Here is a 19,052-nt window from a genome sequence, read left to right as displayed (position 1 = left end):
TGCCCAGAACGCCTCCAATGGAAGGTGTCCAGGAAGCATCCTAATCAGATATCCAAATCACCTCAGCTGACACCTTTTGATACAGAGAAGTAGTAGCTCTGTTTTGAGCCAGCCTACAAAGGAAGCTAACTTGACCCACTTGTATCCAGGCTGTCATTCGTTCAATCATGACCCATTGGTGAGGGATGGAATATAGACTGGCGCAGTAAATTGAGAACTTTGCCTACTGGTCCAACTCTTTCTTTACCATGACCGACCAAAGCAACACCCTCATAACTGTGGACAAGGCCCCGATCAGTCTATCCATCTCCCGCTCCATCCTACCATCACTCCTGAACAAGACTCCCAGATACTAGAACTCCTTTACTTGAGGCAGATTCTCATTCCTGACAAAGAGGGAGTGTGCCAACTGTTTCCAGTTGATAACAATGTCTACAGACTTAGAGGGGCTGACTTTCATCCCAGCCACTTCACACTGAGCTGCAAACTGCCCCAAGTGCACACTGAAAGTCATGTCTGAATCCGCAGAACACAGAACGGAACCACATCCCTTGAAAAAGCAGAGACCAGACACTGAGATTCAGAAACCAGACACCCTCCTCTCCATGATTACACTTTGAGATCCAGTCCATGAAAACCACAAACAGGATCAGAGACAAGGGGCAGCCGTGGTGGAGTTCATCCTGCACCAAGAACAAGGTTGACTTTGTGCCAAGGATCCAGACACAGGTTTTCCTTATGTTATACAGGGTCTGGATAGCTTTTAAAAGTGACCCCAGCCCTCCATACTCCTGCAGAATGCCTCAGGGAACACAATCATATGCCTACTTTAGATCCACAAACCACATGTAAACTAGAGAACCATGACCACCTTAGCAACTCTGGGTGAAGATCTGTTCTACTATTCCACTATCAGGACAAACGACACACTGCTCCACCTGAATCTAAAATTTGACAGTCTGTCAGAGTCTCCCTTCCAACAACCTGGACTAAATTTTCACAAGGAAGCTGAGAAGCTTAATAGCTTAATAGCTGGAACACACTCTCATATCCGCCTTTTTAAAATGTCTGCGACTTGTCCCAGTCCTCTATGCAACATTGATGAGTTGTGTCAACCATGACAGCCCCACAATATCCAAAGCCTTCATGATTTCAAGGTGAATCTCGTCCACTCCTGGCATCCCGCCACCGGGAAGCTTTCTAACTACCTAACTGATTTCTGCGGGCCTCTTTCGGGGCCTGCTTTCCCTTTCTGAGTTGCTGAACGGTTTGCCAGATCCTTCTCAAGGTCAACTGAAAGTCCTTCTCCGTGGCCTTTCTGAAGTCCTCCCATTCCAAAGTTTTTTTATCTGCAAGCACAGAAGCTGTAATCCTTCTGGCCAACCTTTGCCTGCCAGCTGCTCCAGGAGTCCTCCAGGACAGCCAAACCTTAAAGGCCTCCTTCTTCAGCTTGACACTCTTCATCACCACTAGTGTCCACTAAATGATTCTTTGGTTGCAGCCACGACATGAACCAACTTCCTTCAGGACACAGCTTCTGCAAGCTGCATCTGCAATAGAGGCCCAGAAACATGTCTCCAACCTCCTTGTGACATGTGAAATACTCTCCTGGGAGTAAAAGTTGAAGATCTTGCAGACAGGGTGTCCCTGCCACTGGATCCAACACACTACCAGGTGGTGATCAGTTGACAGCTGTACTCCTCTCTTTACTCAAGCATCATTGTTTTGTTTTTTAATTTATTTTTATTTCTAGTTCTAGATAGAAAAAAAAAATCAAAAGCAGTTTGATTTTTAAATGTTCACCTTTGCCCTGGTTATTTGGTAGTAGCAGTGGCTCAGTGGTTAGAGCACTTGTTCTCCAGTGAGAGAGTTGGAGGTTTGAGTCCACCAGTATGCAGTCACATGTCAAAGTGTCTCTGGGCAAGACATTGAACCCCACATTGCCTCTGATGTGCCCCAATGGTGTATGAGTATCTAAATTGCTGATTAGATTCTATAGAATGTTTTATTCATGGTAACTTTGTAGAGATATTGTATTGTGCCGTATGAATGTGTGTGGATGGGTAAACGTGAAGACAGATTGTGTTGTGAAGTGCTTTGAGTGGCCTGGTTGGTTAGAAAAGCTCTTTATAAGTACAGTCTATTTACCATTTATTACTGCCCTTTTGGCTCTGGCTAATAATCTTTGCTTCTATACAATTACTCTCATAAATACTATAGACAAGTCCTTCACCTAAAAGGCATGATTTACCATCATCAAATATGAAAGTAAAGTAATATTTTATTCCTGGCTTTTACTTTTTATACAGAGAGCAAGAGACTGGTCTCTACCGTGATTGCCTGGATCCTCTCTTTCAGCAGGTCAGCCTCCTCCATGACAGCCTACACGAAAGACAAAGACCATGATGGTGAATAAATAGCATTTTGCTGAGATACAACATACATGAAGTTTATTATCACATACATAGTGCAAAGTCAGTTTTTCATACCATGTCACTTTAACTTGATGTCTATTATCTCACACAGTTTTTAGTTAATATGGTGACGCGGGTCAGAGAATGAGATCCTTAAAAAAAGTGTAACTTCCTGTTCTCAGTGGGCTAGGCTAAAACAACAGCAGAATATTGACATGTAGATGAGCTGAGGCCCAGACTCTGACAAAACATTTGCACCTTGGTGCAGATCTGGCTTTTTATGTTCGCATTATAACATTATTGTGGTTAATTTGTATTCCGTGGCTAGAAGCCAAAGTTTGAAGTCTTGCCACGCCCACACAGTGTGGCGAAAACGCAAGATTTTGATTACTTTTATTCCCCTATGTCTTAATGGTGTAAGTTTGAAGTCGATGCGTCAAAATCTTTTCAGGGAATTTGATCAAATGTGAAGGCTGGAAATAATAAAAAAAAGGAATCAAAATCCTTTTTTTTGCCCGACTTTCTGTTTGTTTCAGGACATTAACCCTCTCAAGGCAGGCATTGCAACAACATATCTGATTTTTCCTGTTGCTCAAACTTAATTTGAGCCTGAGAGGGTTAACAGCACAGACTTACTTGCAGTGTTTGAGTTTAAGAAGTGCACTGTCCCCTGCCTGCATATCACCTGCCTTTTATGACACAGTTTTAAACTTCTACTTGAAGTTGTAGCTGTTTTGGTCAAACTGTGAAAATGTTATGTGCAATTTTATCTGACAGCTTGCATAGACTTGTTACCACTTGTAGGATGTGTTGTGAATGACTGTCAGCTACTACCACACCACATTTTAGCTCAATATAAAATTCACTGAAGCACAGTCATTTAATTGGATTAGCTTTGGCAACCATGTTGAATTTAGTTGACTCGAAATATAATCAGGTGTAGACATCAACCCAATAATTGCTTTCCGTCTGGTGGTTCATGAGATATTTTGCTAACAGACAGAGTTGATTCCAACAGTGAAAGGGATGTTTTAAGCAAAAATGTTGCGCAGTGTGTTGCACTTAAGAATGTGTTGGGGATGATGCTTTTAAACAAAGATCATGCACAATCTGTTAGCGCTTAGAAAATGTTTGGGAATGACTTCCTGCTGCTACCACACCAAATTTTAGCTCAAAACTTTATATGTAAAACTGACTTATTATTGCATTATAGCCATTCTGTAATGGCAATCTTAAATCAGATCAACTTCAAAAACTAATCAGTTTTAGATATCAACTAAATGATTAGTTTATGAAGATTTCATTAAAATCTGTTCAGTGGATCGTGACATATTTTCCTAACAAACAGATTTGTCAGAGTTAATTCCAATGGATAATGGCAAAATAAAATAAAAAATATCCCACACAATGAGTTAGAGCTCAGATTATGTGTTCATGCTACCACATTAAAAGTTAGGTCAATATCTGTAAAACTGACCAAGTTTTAGCCATTTTTGTGTTTTATAAAATCACTTTGGCGTGGCGGTCATCTTGAATCACGTTAACTCAGAAGGTTAATCAGTTGCTGATGTCATCCTAATAATTACTTTCTGAAAGTGTCAATAAAATGTATTATTATTATTATTATTATTATTATTATTATGAATCAATGTGATTTGAATTTCTTAATCCTGTAGATTCAGACAGTCCAAGATCATAAAGTATCTGAAGAAGATGGTGTTTTTACTGGGTCTCTCTAAAAAGTTAATTTACTGGCGTGCCTGTGCCCTCCCTCTCTGCATAATTTCCTACAGTGCATTGTAACATTTATCTTTTGGTTTGACAGGTAGAGAGTCAGGAAGAAAAGTAGCATGTCTGCGCCATATGTCAGGAGGATGATTGGTCCAGGCCTGAGTAATGGAACAACATCTAACATGGTTGTGCTGGCATGTTTGTGGCATGATCCTGAACATGCCACAAACTGCCAGCTAAAGTAAATGAATAACTTTAAGATAGTGAGGCTGTGATGTGGAGAAAATGGACAAAGGAAAGCAAAAAATAAGCAAAGACAATATGTGGAAATCATCCTGTAGCTATATGTTGAATCAGGGCCAGAGTGGGACTCAAGTTTCCCTTTTTAGTGACACAGAGAAACTATAAACCAAATGACTTGAAAAATATCAATTAATGTTGTCGGTCCTAAACCATTTGGCACCACACCATGCTTATGTTTGTTCATCCATTCATCTTCTGTGTTTGTGGGAGGGACAGGGGGGACTAGTTCCTGGAGTTTTGATGCTAGATAAGTACACAGTTAGAGAACTGGTCCTATGTTTGGTCCATTTACATTCTTCCACCACTTTTCCTAACAATAGACAGAGATGTTGCCTGTTATTACAGTAATTAAACACTCCTAAAAGAACCGCTGCTGCATTTACTGTCAGTGCCTCGGGGCACCAATCCCACTAAGGGCTCTGACAAAATAATTGGTATTTGAGAATGAAAAGAGGCTAATATCTCTTCTCACTCTCTAAAAAAGCAGACTGGGCCCTCAGCAGAGAGAAAATGGTTTGTTCATTTTTGTTCCACTGTGGTGTCATGAAAAGGCAACAAAGGTAAAGTTAAATGAGAGGATCTGCACCTTCTGTACACATACATTTTGAAAATATCCATTTAATGGTATTCATATAATTATGCATTTACTCATTAATATTATATTTCATACCTTCAAACAAAGTAACAGCTGCTACATATTGGAACAAGTTATCTTCTCGGTTTGTTATCCGAAAACATGCTTCTTGAATGTACCTAATTAGACTGGCAAAAGCTCTTATTGTGTGAATGCTACTCAGTTGTTCTCAAGTTTTTTTTTTTCTTCTTTCCTTACATTATGTTAAATCTAACTACTTTTATATACTTTGGAATATTTCAGCCATTCATACTGTAGATTACAATTGTCCAGCTATTTCAAAAAAATAGGTGCTATGATGACTTTTGGTTTTTGTAACTTTTATATTTTTCAGAATATTTCCCTTTATTGACAAAGTCTTTCCAATAGAAATACACTGGATTCTTTTCAGTTCTTTCTAAAACATCCCTCTCTGTGAAACTTCCTTTAGCATACTAGCTCTGTTTTTCCCTGTAAATGTGATTTAGAACATTTCAAGGCTGCACAGCTACTTTATCATCCAACATGAAATTTACAAAATCATTGAAGGCATTCTGAAAGGAAAAGAGCTGACTTCTTTATAATATGTAAATATATGCAGGCAGTATCATGACAAGTGTAAACGGGCCACAAAGTCCACAGTCCTTTCAGCTATTAGTGTTGGGACCCCTTAGGTCAATCCAATTCTTTTCTGTAGATGTTAGGTGTGATATTTTTCACATTCACGCTCTGCTGCGACACTCCCACACCATGGCTGATAACAGGCCTTTCACTCAAACAAGGCTAACACAGGTACACCATTCATTTCTGTCTGGAAGGACATTACCTGTTTGATCTCCAGTACAAATACAGTTATACTTAGAGGATAAATCTTCAGAGTAACTCTAAATAAATGCTGCAGTTAGATGCATTTGAAAAAATGTATCCAGCCATCAAGATAATCAAGGCAATTATGTCTCAAATCCTCCAAAACCAGTGATATTGTTGCTTCATCAGATTATTGTCTACACCGCTCTGATCATTCTTTATAGTGCTACCTTTCAGTTTTATTGATTAGAATTTAAATCGCTTCAGGTTCTTTAGAGATTAAAATGAAGGTAAATTAAAGGCTTAGCATTCTTTAAAGAAACTTATATCTTGATACCTTTTATGTCATTTAATGATGAGATGGGATGGAGTTATAGCTGTTTTGGTCAAACCCTGTAAATATGAACAATATGCATTTACTCATTAATATTATATTTGATATCTTCAAACAAGTTACCAGATGCTACACACCTGGAGCTGTAAAATTTCCAACTCAGTTTGTTATCTGAACACAGGCTTCTTGAACATTCCTAATTACTTCTTTTAAAGCTCTGTCATAAACTCTGTAGGCCATGGACCCTCTGAGCCCTTCGGCAGGTCCGCAAGTTCAACTTAAAGAGTGTAGTTTAATTCCACCTACAGCATACCACCAAGCCTTCACATTTCTTGCTCAAAGCATCTACCACAGCAGAGAGCTTGGCCATATTTGCTTGCATGCTAGTTGGCTGGTCGCTATGCTCATTAGCCGCCATTTTTATATCATAACTAGTTTCACTTTGCTGACTGTTTTTTTGGTTTAAGCAGTGCTTTGGTGTCTACGAGCTCTAGCTAGCTTTAGCTTAGCATGGAGTCTGGTTCTCTCTTGGTTTTTTATGGCTTCACTTGATCTGTGTGTCAGATGTTTAGCTAGTCCTCTGCCTCCTTTAGCAATAAACGTAGTTCTCTGGTAGCTTTGGAAGCTCGACTCTGCGCTGTTGAAAAGCCATTAGCTAGCCAGGTCCTCTTAGACGTGTCAGGGTGCTTCTTACAGTTATTTTTTGAGTTTATTTTTGTATTAGGTTTATTGTATCTGTGATTATGTTGTAAGTTCTTGTGCTGTTTTGCTCCCTGTGCCCTCAGTGTTCCTTATCATCATTATTCACTTTTCCTCTGATCATTACTTGTCAACCTGCCTCAACCACGCACACCTGCTCCTTGTTTATAATCAGTCACCTGTGTTCACTTTCAAATCACCCATCTTTAAAACCAGTTCATCTTCTTCACTTCCCCACTGGCTCATTGTCGTTCACATATGCTGTCCGGTTTTCCTCGTGTCTCGCCCTTGGTATTCATTTTTGTCATTTAGTTTTATTATTTTAAATAAATTTATTTTTCTTTTGAGTTCTGTGTGTCAGCCTGCATTCGGGTCCAAACCATTCACTCACTAACCTGACAACAGGGTGCAAAGCCACCAAGAGTAGCTCCCGTTAGCGGTCCTCCAGCACACAGGTTTTAAGTTCTGGGTGCTGACTACATATTTATACACGGTTTGTCAATTTTAGATTTTTAAAATAAAAAAAAAAAAACATCTTGAATTCCATGTTGTAAGGCAACAAAATAGAAAAAATAGCAAGAGGGATATGCTGGTGTAGATTCTCAGTCATCCAGGAAAAAGGGTAAAACCTCAGGTTGGGGGTGGTGTTGAATTATTACATTACATATTACCTGTAATCATACATTTTAAACTTTATATCTTTATATTTAAACGTAGAAGAATCTGATATTACGAGCTCACAACCCCTAAAGTGGACTGTTCCAACTCATAAGGCTGCTGTTACATGAACCTCCCCCTGCTGTCAGTTATTGCCTAATGTCTGTTTCATAGTCAGATTATTGTCGAGCTAATTTCTGTTTTTTTTGTGTTCAGAATAGAGGAAAAGCAATTTTTTTTTTAAAAAGTTGGTTATAAAGACCCCCACATTAATATCTACCAACCTTTAGGGTAAAAGAAGTGGTTTAAAATGATAAAAATAAGAAAAAAATAAAAAACTAGACAAATACAGGATAACATTTTTGACCTTTTTTTATTTTTATAAAATATTTATTTTCCTCAGTTAAACAGAATGTTGACTTATGCTAAGTATTTATTTATTTTTTCTGTTATGCTATTGTCAAAAGAACAGCTGACAAAAATGTTAATATATAAATTCTGAAATGTTTTTTTGTTTTCTGTCATTATTGACAGTGAGACAAAGCTGCTAGAAATGGAGTTTGGTTCTAAGATTTCCCTCTTTGTACTGTTGATGCTAATGTTTGGAACATTGTGGAGCTCTGTGGTTGGATGGTGAAGGCATTTTTGCTCCAGAATATTTAGTTTGGAACATTTAATCCCAGAGATTGTTGGGGTTTTTTTTGTAAACTAATGGACTTAAGGTCATTTATTCAGATCTTAATCTGTAGTAGGGATGACAAACCTAATGCTTAAACAGCAAGAATATTAAAAAATACAAAAAATACCATGTTTGTATTGGATGGAACTCCCTTTATTAAAAAAACAAAAAACAAAAACATGTCGACCCCCCAGTTGTCACAAGTAACACACTGGTAACTTTTTGTCCTCCAGAATATAGTTACATAAGCAAAGTGAGACAGAGTTTTGCTGACATGACAAATGAAGTCCGTCACTTTTAGGACTTGTTGATCAGCAGGGTTGACTTATAGCCCAGGTTTTTTTTTTTTCTTCTTTAAGAATAAATTAGTGCCAAATGGTTTAAGACACCTGTCATGGACCGAAAACCTGTCCCCCCTCCTCTCTCCCCTCTCAATAACTGCAGGAGGTAGGTACCTGCTCCTGACTTTGTATCCATTTGGGTACAAAAAATGGATGGATGGTTTAGGACTGACAACAATAATAGATATTTATTATAAGTCATTTGGTGTGTTGTTCTTTAATGCCAAGGAAAAGTGAAAAATGATCAACCAAACTAACAAACCGACCTATAGGATAAGTTATTTGTCTTGTAAAAACCACTGCAAGGGTGCTTTTGTTCCCCTGTGTTTGCATGTGGTAAGTTGGTGTATATAATATGCATCATGAATACCATTCTATGAACAAATCCCACTAAAAAACTGAATGATAGAGGGAGAAGAAAACAGGACGGAGCAACAGAAGGTCATGCTGCTGGTTAGTTTATCCACCTGTTGACACTACGTAGGTTTGATCCCACACTGCTGAAAATAGAGTCCCTGCCTGGCTTACAGCTGGACCTGCCATTGCAGGACAGTCTGCACAGATATTTTGACGCAGGGGGCATTTGCCACCTAAAGAAAGCTGGTGCAAGTAAAGAAAAAAAACAAAAAACACTCAGCTCAATCTGAACGAATGGTGCCAGATGCAAAGAGGAATTTAGGAATTGCTAAAGGGATTCTTCAAATCTAAAGAACAAGTTTGCGCCAATAAAGCTGGGAGGCTCTACGTGAATCTGCTGCCAAATCAGCAACACAAGCTGAAACAAAAGAAGAGGGAAAATTAAAAATATTACCAGAAGGTGTGCAAGTTGAAGCCAACGCTTGTCTCTGGATGCCACTACAGCATTAGTAGTTGGATTAAATACAGTGCTCCACTTGGCCAAGTGTTCAATGGCTTTCAAGCACATGCGTTTGGAAAACGTCCATGCTTTCTTGGCTGCTGCACTTTCACTTTATAAGCTAGCAGCTAATTGGCTAACTTATTGGGATAATACTGACACGTATCTACTAAAAACAAAAGGGTAAATAGAATAAATCCAATTACTGTAGGTGAAAAGTACATTGGAGGGGTGTTTTTAGAACTTTTTGTGCATTCTTATTTTTATCTTGAGTCAAATACTATGCAGTAATCATGTTCTGTGAGGTTAGAATATTGGTGTACAAAGTAAAGCATTCATAGAATTTAGGGAAGTTCTGAAGCTTTTAAAATATTTGTGCTTTTTAATTGGAAATGTTTATATCTAAACTAAAGGTAGCATCTTAATAAGCTGTAACTATTGAAGACTAGCCGGCAACTCAAAATCAAGAAAAAATATGCAAATTTCCAGTTAGTTTCACTGAAACCTGAGTGTTTGCAAACAGCAAGCTGTAATTATTTTTGAAAATTATGACTTATTATGAGCACACGGCTTGTAAAACTGTATTCTTGGCCATGCACATTTTTTTGTACCCAACATGTTTTGTGCCAACCCCATGTTTATGATTTAATCTACTGGACTTTAGAAATGAAGACAGGCAGTTTTGGAGCAGCTTTTAATAACTATTTATCATCTGTGAGGGTAATGTCATCTGTGACTCATGTGAGGAAATTGATAAACCCCGCTTAACGTTTAAATAAATTTGGTCGACTCTCATGCAAATGTTGTTCATCAACTAGTCTCCAACAGTCCCAGCCCAGTTATATACAACCTTAACATACCACAGTACCATTGTCACACCCTTACACAAATGAACCAATCAAGGTAGTGGTACAACAGCTCCTGTGTTGCTTAAAAGACAAAATGGCTGGTTGAAAAATGTCTAACGATTTTGGTAGTTTTCAAGAGCTACATAAATTAGCCCTAAATGAAAAAGATTGTTGGCCACCACAGCCAACTGACATCAGAAAGTGCAAAATAAGCTATAATTCAGTCAATGTTATTAATATTGTGCTAAAACTATAGTGCGACATCTTACAATATTGTATAAAATGGCACAATTTGTTATCTTTAGGGTTTTACCAAAATGGCTACAACTCTGTGTTTTTCAACATATAAGATGATCTTAGTCTAAAATTCTGGTTATGAAAGATGGCGGACGATATGCATTCCTTCAAGGAATGCTAGGCCTTTAATTTTTCTAGAAATGGCACTTCTTCAGCATGTCAACTGTTGTCCTTGTCTTAAAGTGTTTATAAAATTGTTCGAAAACCATTAAACTGAAGCATAAAACTCTTATTTTCCATGTTCCTAAAATGTAACTGAAATGTTTTTGCCCTTAAGAACTCTCACTGCTGTCGACTGAAACAGGCTCCTTTCTGACTCATGTTCACTGTCAAGAAATCATCGTCTGCAGTTGTGGCCTGACCTGACATGACATATGGTGTGTTCAAACGGAACCATCTGGAAAACCTTTGCTTTACAGAAAGAAACAAACAGAAAAAAAGACAAACTGATTAAACAACTGCCTGAACCAGGCCAAATTCCACCAGTCAGAACGCTAAAGTAAAGCCTCTTGATAAAAATTAAACCTTTATAAAGACTAAAGCATGGAGACAGAGCTGCAGTATCTTTAGTGTCATTCATCAGCTTGTCCTCAGGTTATATGTGAGTGTTCCCTGTCATCTGTTGGGCATTTGACACTGTGATCTTTGGCATCATTTATTCCTCATCTTCCATTGGAGAAACTCTAATAACTTCTAAAGTTGCTGCTCTAGTTTGTTGTGTGTGCCTGTGGCAGGAGGTGGAAGTAATCTCATTAAAAAAAAAAAAGTTTTAAAAACAGCTGACATTGATTCAAGGATTTTCCACATGGTATATAATTGTAAACAGTATGCAAAAAAAGAGTGTTGCATAACGTAGATACAGTCACTGCACTGCATGCTGGGAAAACTACAGGACCATGGCAGTGTCTGTCCCAAACCAGTTCGATAACTTTAATGTTTCAGGAAACTTTATGTTTAATGTTCTTTATGTTTTTTTTTTAGGCTCAACCTTTGACTTAAACCTGATTTGTTCTTTTATTGAAAACTAATCAAGTGGCACTATTATTAAATATGAAAGCTAGTGTTTAAGGGACTTGGCTGATATGACAAGAATGAGTCTGACAGGATCATGGCTTTGTTTGTTATCCATGTCATACCCCAGACACATGACCCCTTTAAGTCTGGCTGGTCATTCAGCCAAGTCCTCCTGACTTCTAATCCCTGCCTGTCCCTCCTTAATCTGATCTGTGATGGATTACCAGGGCAAACACCAACAGCGTATGTCTTCATGTGTTCACTATGTCGTCTACTAAGGACATTTCATCAAGCCAATGAGCCGCCGATCTCTGATCTACAGTAGATTTTGTGTGACCCGTCCCTGTTTCTGCACAAATCTTAAGAGTGAGGTACAAATACAAAGCAAGCAACTAGCAATCTTGTTAAACTGACCTCTAAATGCTGAAAATACGAAAAACAAACTGATGAAAGTGAGAGTAAAATTATAGCAGATACCGTACGCTCAGTGCATGTTTTGATGAATGGATTTTTCCATCAGGAATGAGCTTTGTAAATCAAACGACAAATGTTTTCCTTCTTTTACTGTCAAAAATGAGGAATTGATATTTAAAAAAAAATATTTTTTATATGTAAAACAGTAAAACAATAAAATTGCTGGAAAATCAAAAGGCAATTTAACATCTATTTTCCCATATTTTGACACTGGAAAGCAAGAGCGCCACAAAGATCCATTTAAAAAATGAAATAACCCTGTCAGTGTTGGAGGGAAAAGGATTTCAGCTTCGTTCAGACATTCAGGGGCTGAGACTAACAAAAAAAAGAATCTAGAGACAAAATGACTGCAGAAAACTTGGTCAAGTTAGCTTCCGATTCCCAGCTTCAGGTTCGTCAGTTAGATAAAGGGTCATTTCACAGACCTTTTGACTTTTGGACAACCTTAGAGCAGCTCTGGTTCAAAATCTAAAATAGCTTTACTCGTCAAACCTTGTCTAAGCTATTCTACACTGGATACAAATTTGTGATTTCTAAAAAATACATTTGTAAAAGTTTTAAAAAGAGGGTTTCAATGTTCACACCTAATAGAAAAATAGATATCAGAAATGACTATCTGTTTTGAAGAGTGTCCAATGTCTGTAAAATGTCCAATCCAGATTCCAGATGAAGCTGTGTTAAGTGGTTTCTGCATTGACTGAAAAGCTTCCTGTAAAAGTTCAACAGCCTGCTTCAGAGAGAGGGTTGCTATATAACTGACTGTATTGTTCACATATAAATGAAGTCTGGCTGGATATAGTCCTAGTTCTAAATCATATATAAAAATAGAAATAATGTAAGTGGTTCCATGGAATAATGGATTTACTTTTTTTTTTTTTTAAGGTTGGGTCCTACAAGATGGTACCCAGGCCACCCTTACAGAATTTGCCAGATATATTTAGACATACAAAAACAGATCAATTTGGTGGTACCATTACAGCTTATTGAAAGCTTCACTTGTCATGAAAAGTGATTAGGTGAAAAGCAGTTGTCTAACGTGTATCTGCATGCCTTTAGTATGTGATAAAGTAAAAAAAAAAAATTAAAAAGAAATTATTTTCTTATTTTAGAAAGATAAGCTTACATTGGTATGGACAGATTTGTTGGTACCCTTAAAGAGACTTTTAGTCATGTTTCAAACTGAACGTTTGACCTAATTACGCAGGTGCATTCAGCCTTTAAAGGGTTGTTCACACTAAACATGGTCTGGAGAAAGCAAAGGTAGCATCTCACTAGGTTGTCTAATTGCTGAACAGCATTCGTGACAGAGCCTCCTGACTGTATTAGGACATTCACGGTGGTTTTCAACTTCCTCTTGTGAGTTCTAAGAGACTTGCAGTCCTGTCACTTGAACAGAGTTTTCAAAACATTTGTAGGACAACTTCTGTCTCAAAACTGTGACCGAGTTGTTGATGGCATCTGCAACCCATCTCAAGAAGGTTTGAGGTGTATTTTGACACCTGCAGGGGAGATCACCTTTGACAGAAAACATGCCTAAGACTAAAAACCACACTGATGATAAATAATAATTATTAAAAAATTGATTCAAATCTCCCTGTCTTCATTTCTAGGGTATACTCCAGTAGAATAAACGTGGTGGCAAGATGGGTACAATGTGGGCATCCAAAACCTGGCAACTTTTCCACAATTTTAATTTACTAACTGATCACTAACTAACAGCGGCAGCCTAGTGAGACACTACCTAAAAATTAGAGCTGTCTGAGGAGTTCAGAAAGAAGATTACAGATATTTGTGTTAAAGGTAAAGCTTACAAGACCATCTCCAAGCAGCTCCATGTTCCTCTGACCACAGCTGCCAATATGATTAAATCAAATCAAATCTAATCAAATCATTTCTAAAGTGCAGTACATTTACAAAGCAACCCAGTCTTAAAACACAGAAGGACAATAGTTTTACATACACGTACAGACACACACACTGGATAATGTGAGCAATTACAAAATGCATGTTGACAAGACCCAAAGTGTGTGGGAGAAGTTTCTGGGACTGATGAGACCAAACAGCAGCTTTTGGTTTCGACACATCAGGTGCTTTTTGTCTTTTTAATTATTGGGAAAGGATACTAACAAATCTATCTGCTGTTTACTTTTGTACAATTCAGATTTCTTAGTGCAAGTGAATGGAGCATGAAAACGGCATATCTCCAATGTCTTTACAGAACCCCTTCCTTGTATTACGCACATTTGCACAGTTGCAAAGTGCATCAAACAGCATCGTAAAGAGCTGAGACAGGCATGTTTATTCGTTAAACAAAACTCACTGAGACAAAAATAAAAGCCTGAAAGGAAAAAGAAACAACAGACAACTGTTCATAGATGCTAATGGCGTGCTAACATCTGAAAGTCAAAGGCAGAAAATACTTCATGACATGTGCCATATACCAACAAGGCCAGCAGAAAATACATTCAGTGACATGCAGTCACACCACATCAATATTAATATCTTGGCACATTTAAATGACACAAAATTATGTGATATAAATGAGCTAATAGTGTACTTTGAGTTTCATCGCTGGGAAATTCTTAGTTCATGGTTTGCCACTCATCACCTGCACTTTTTGGCTGTGGAGACTCATGCTTAGTTCATGGTTAAGTAACCATTAACTAATGGTAAACAAGACAGCACTTTTTATTCTGAGCTCCATCAATGCGATATGACGTTCTTACAAGGTACTTACAGGGGTACTTTCAGAGTAATTACAGTGTACTTACTGAGTAGAGAGTTCACATTCTTAATGTGTATTTATTGGGGATGTACTGATGTTTCAGGGTACTTATAAGGGTACTTTATTAGGGACCCACAGAGTACCTACAAGGTACTTGATACTTTGTACTTCCAGTTTTCGTAAGGGTTACTAATAGAGGTACTTACCGAGTAGCTACATGGTACTTCCAGGGGTATATACTGAGTACTTATAAGGGTACTAACTGTCTACGTACAGGAGGTTCTTAAAGAGTACCTACAGCATACTTACAGGTCAAGTCAAATGTATTTATATAACATCTTTTAGCAACAAGGCGATACAAAGTGCTTTACAACATGTGAAAACAAGAATACAGAGTCAAAACACACACAACAATATCTAAAATATGAGCTGGAAGTCTAAATGAAATTTAAGATAATCTAAATGAAATCATGAAACTAAACATATCTAAAATATGAGACACTAAATGTGTACTTAATTAGTACTTATAAGGTCCCCACATGGTACTTAATGACTACTTTTGGGGTTACCCACAAAGTACCTAAAGGGTACTTACAGAGAACATATTGGGTACTTGTACAATTATTACATGGTAATTATTGGGTACTTTTAGGGGTATTTTCGCTAACTTACAATGTACTTACCAATTACTTACAGGGTATTTACTAATCACATACAGAAGATTCACATAAGATTTTCAGGGTACTCTGTAAGCACAACCATAACTACTCTCCAAAATACCCTGTAAGTACTCAGCATATACCCCCATAAGTACAATGTATGCTTTTGTTAAGTCCCCATAAGTATCCCTAATAGTACCCAATCAGTAACCTTTAGGTACTGTGTATATACCCAGTATTTCCATGGTAAGTACACGACAGGTACTTTGTGGGTACCCTTGTACATACCCAATTACAACCCTAGAAGTGCTCAGTAAGTACCTTGTATGTGCTCTGTAAAATAAAGGGTTGTCTTGTTCATCATTAGTTCATGGTTAGTTCATCATTTACAAAGCAGGGTTCTGCGTTCCTTATTAGCAAATGCTACTGAAATTTCTGTACTATTCTGTCATTATTACCACTTTTTTATGATAATGCAGTTTATAGAGTGTTTACATGACTTCCCAAAGTTCGATTTTGCTGAACTGGAAACAAACCCTGGGTTATACTGCTAAATCTTCAATACAAATATTTCTCCTGGAAGGAAAAGTAATCAGAACTTGTTCATTCTTGAATTCAAAGGCAGCGACAGTTTGACTTTTGAATGCCACTAAAGATGCGAAAATAGGAGCAGTTCTCATTGGCATCTCTGCTCCTGTAGTGGGCCACATGCGATTTAGTGTTTATCTGGATTTCATAAGTGAGAGGGAGCGAGCAGAGGCTCACTGCTTCTCCTAACACAGCCAAGAGCAGCAGAGTGTACGTGGGAGTGCATCTGTGAGGCTCTGTGAATCAACTCATCAAACTCACACAGACCGTTTCCTCTCTGCTTTCTGGCATTTTAAGATCAAATTTTGATAAAAGACACTAGATTTTTTTTTTTGAACAGATGAATAGTGATACCCTGTAGCTGCACATCTGAGAGTAAAAATATGTGATAGGTAAAGCCAGACCCCTGCTAGGATGCTACAAACAGCTGACAAGCTAATGGAATTAAAAGATTAAAGAATCAAGAAACCCTTGGTCCTTATCTTATCTCCAAATGGACATATAGAAACACCTAGATAAGTGGTACATGGTATAAACTAGTCCAAGTGTCAGTCTGTGTTCACAATACAAGACTATTTTTCTGTGAAAGCCCCAATTCAGTAGCTGTATTTTAGTGAGAAAAAAGCGAAGAGCAGAGATGTGTACTCACCGATTTTTTTGCTTTGTGTGTCCTGAAGCAGCAGAGTGTGTTTGAAAGGTAGAGCTCCCTCTCAGACTGTACACATCACCAAGCCTGAGGCTGTGTGAGAAGATTGTGTAGGCTGAGAGAGAGAGCTTCAGATTGGCTGGGAGGATCCCCCTCCCCCCCTTCTGTGCCTTTATCTGGTCCCTGTGAGTCCGTCACAGAGCTCAGCCGTGTCCCAAAAATACCACTGACAAACAATTATTTCATAAAAGCATCACACACATGCACAAACATAACTACTTCTGGGTTGGCTAAAGTTGATTAAGCTGTGGCGTCCATCTCGAATTGCATTGACTCCAAGAGTTAGTTTAATTTAAGTTTATCCGGTGGTTCATGACATTTTGCTAACAGTTAACTCCAACGTTTATTGTCAACATTTTAGGTAAAGGTATTGTGCAATGTGAGGCACTCAAAGTATGTGTGGGGATGATGCTCTGTTACTACCACACCAAATTTTAGCTCTGTCTTTAAAATGGGCATCGTTAGAGCCAATTGTGTCTTTTCTAAGGGCAGTTGAAGCATTTTTAGGCAGTTACTGCCTGAAATTCCAACATCCATCAAACTTTATTTTCTAAAGCCCAATAGGAATTTGTAACTTCAATTTGTAATAAACTACGTTGAGAAAATACAGATGTTTTGATGCATAATCTATAAAAGAAGAAGAAGAACCAAGACCAAAAGAAATGTTAAAGTTGCTGCCAATGGGTCTTTAGGGTTTTGTTTTGTTTTGTTTTTTTTTTTCAATTTTCATATACTGTATGACATACCACTGCCAAAAGTCCTAAAATAGTAGTAATTTGTGTGTGTGTGTGTTTTGTATAGTTTTCTAAATCTGCAGGAGTAGTGAATCAAAAATACTGACAGAAACAAAGATTAAAAGCCAAATAATAACATGGGTGCTACACTGACTATGCATTGTCGCTCTTATCAAATCAAAATAAAATACATATAAATGATTTGATAAATGCTCAAATCAAATGAAAATAACATGGTGCCCTTATTTGTAAGGAAAATGTATTTGTGAGTTGAGCAGCAGAGTTGAACATGTGGGTTGGGCCCTTGAAATACTTGCCAAATCTTCTCTGCCAATTCCAAATAGCTTATTCTGCTATTGACTCTTGTTTGGTGTTTATTGGACCGGATGATTAAAGCCTAAAGAAACCAGACATATTGAAAATGTACAAATTTATTATTTTAACAAACTGGGGCCGTAGTAGCATGTGGAAGAACCATACACAGCCACAACAGCCTGCCACCTCCTCCTCATGCTGCTCACCAGCTTGGTGCTACACTGCTGTGGGATGGCATTCAATTCATCAACCAGCATTTGTCGTAAATGCTGCTGGTTGCTCATATGTGCGGACAATCAGTGTGTGTGTATGTATATATATATATATATATATATATATATATATATATATATATATATATATATATACACTTGCACACCCAAATGCATGCAAATGTTATGTATTTCACATGGAACTGTATTTCTGTATAGTAGGCTCTCTGTTCTGTCTCCCAAAGAAGCAAATTTGGAATGTTGTTGCCATAGCAACAGCAACCTCCACAAATGATGCTTTTTTTTAAGTATTGCAGAGGAAATCCAAGTGTAAAGCAGCATTTCTTAACATGAGATGGTTGCACAGATGGTACACATGTTTGATTTTGTCGGCTCTCCTTCCTGATGCAACCTTTTTTTTATTTATCTGGCCTTGTGACCAGCACTGGCCCATTCCAGCTAGAACTGAACATGTGCAGAAGAAGCACAGTGCAAATATTGGACAAAGTATGCTGGATATTGAGCTGCCAGGGAGGATGAAAAGAGGAAGACCACAGAGAAAGTTCATGGATGCAGGGGAGGAGGCTTTGCAGGGAGTCGGTGTAACAGAGGAGGATGCTGGGATGGGGGCAGATGGAGGAAGATAATCTACTGTGGTGACCACTAAAGGAGGCCGCCAAAAAAAGAAGAAGAGGTTGGATAGACTGACAAGCTCACAGAAGCCCAGATACACTAATGATTTGAGTATCTTTACCAAGCACAATTTCAGACTTTGCGTGTCCATCTACTTCATGAAGCCCACACAAAGTGAACTTTTCTGACTCTTAACCAAAGAGCATTTGTCTGTTCTGGTGCAGTTTGTACACATTTAAATGCAATATTGTGTAGCATTTAGAGGAAACCCCCCCATATGTAAATAACTGTTGGGGCAAACGGTGCATGTTTCTCAAATCTCAGCACTGTTTGCAGCATGGGTTTAGTGTAAAATCTTTGCCACCTCCTGAAAGCTGGTAGAATCAGTGAGGACATACAGTGATCTATTGCAC

At 38.1% G+C, this 19,052-nt stretch overlaps 1 protein-coding gene across 1 annotated transcript in view; it reads right to left on the bottom strand.

Moving 5' to 3' along the window:
• palmdb (palmdelphin b) overlaps positions 1–16,796 on the bottom strand; it is a 58,297-nt gene extending 41,501 nt beyond the window's left edge. The window contains exons 1-2 of the mRNA XM_017414086.3: positions 16,689–16,796; positions 2,332–2,382 (exon numbers count right to left, since the gene is read on the bottom strand). Of these exons, the coding sequence (XP_017269575.1) occupies positions 2,332–2,376 (45 nt within the window). The 5' untranslated portion in view covers positions 2,377–2,382; positions 16,689–16,796. The remainder of the gene's footprint in view (positions 1–2,331; positions 2,383–16,688) is intronic.
• Between the last annotated feature and the right edge of the window lie 2,256 nt (positions 16,797–19,052).

Source organism: Kryptolebias marmoratus, linkage group LG21, assembly GCF_001649575.2.
Source record: "Kryptolebias marmoratus isolate JLee-2015 linkage group LG21, ASM164957v2, whole genome shotgun sequence".
NCBI lineage: Eukaryota > Metazoa > Chordata > Actinopteri > Cyprinodontiformes > Rivulidae > Kryptolebias > Kryptolebias marmoratus.
The sequence above is the reverse complement of the archived record's forward strand: the minus strand, read 5'-3'. Positions and strand labels throughout refer to the sequence as shown.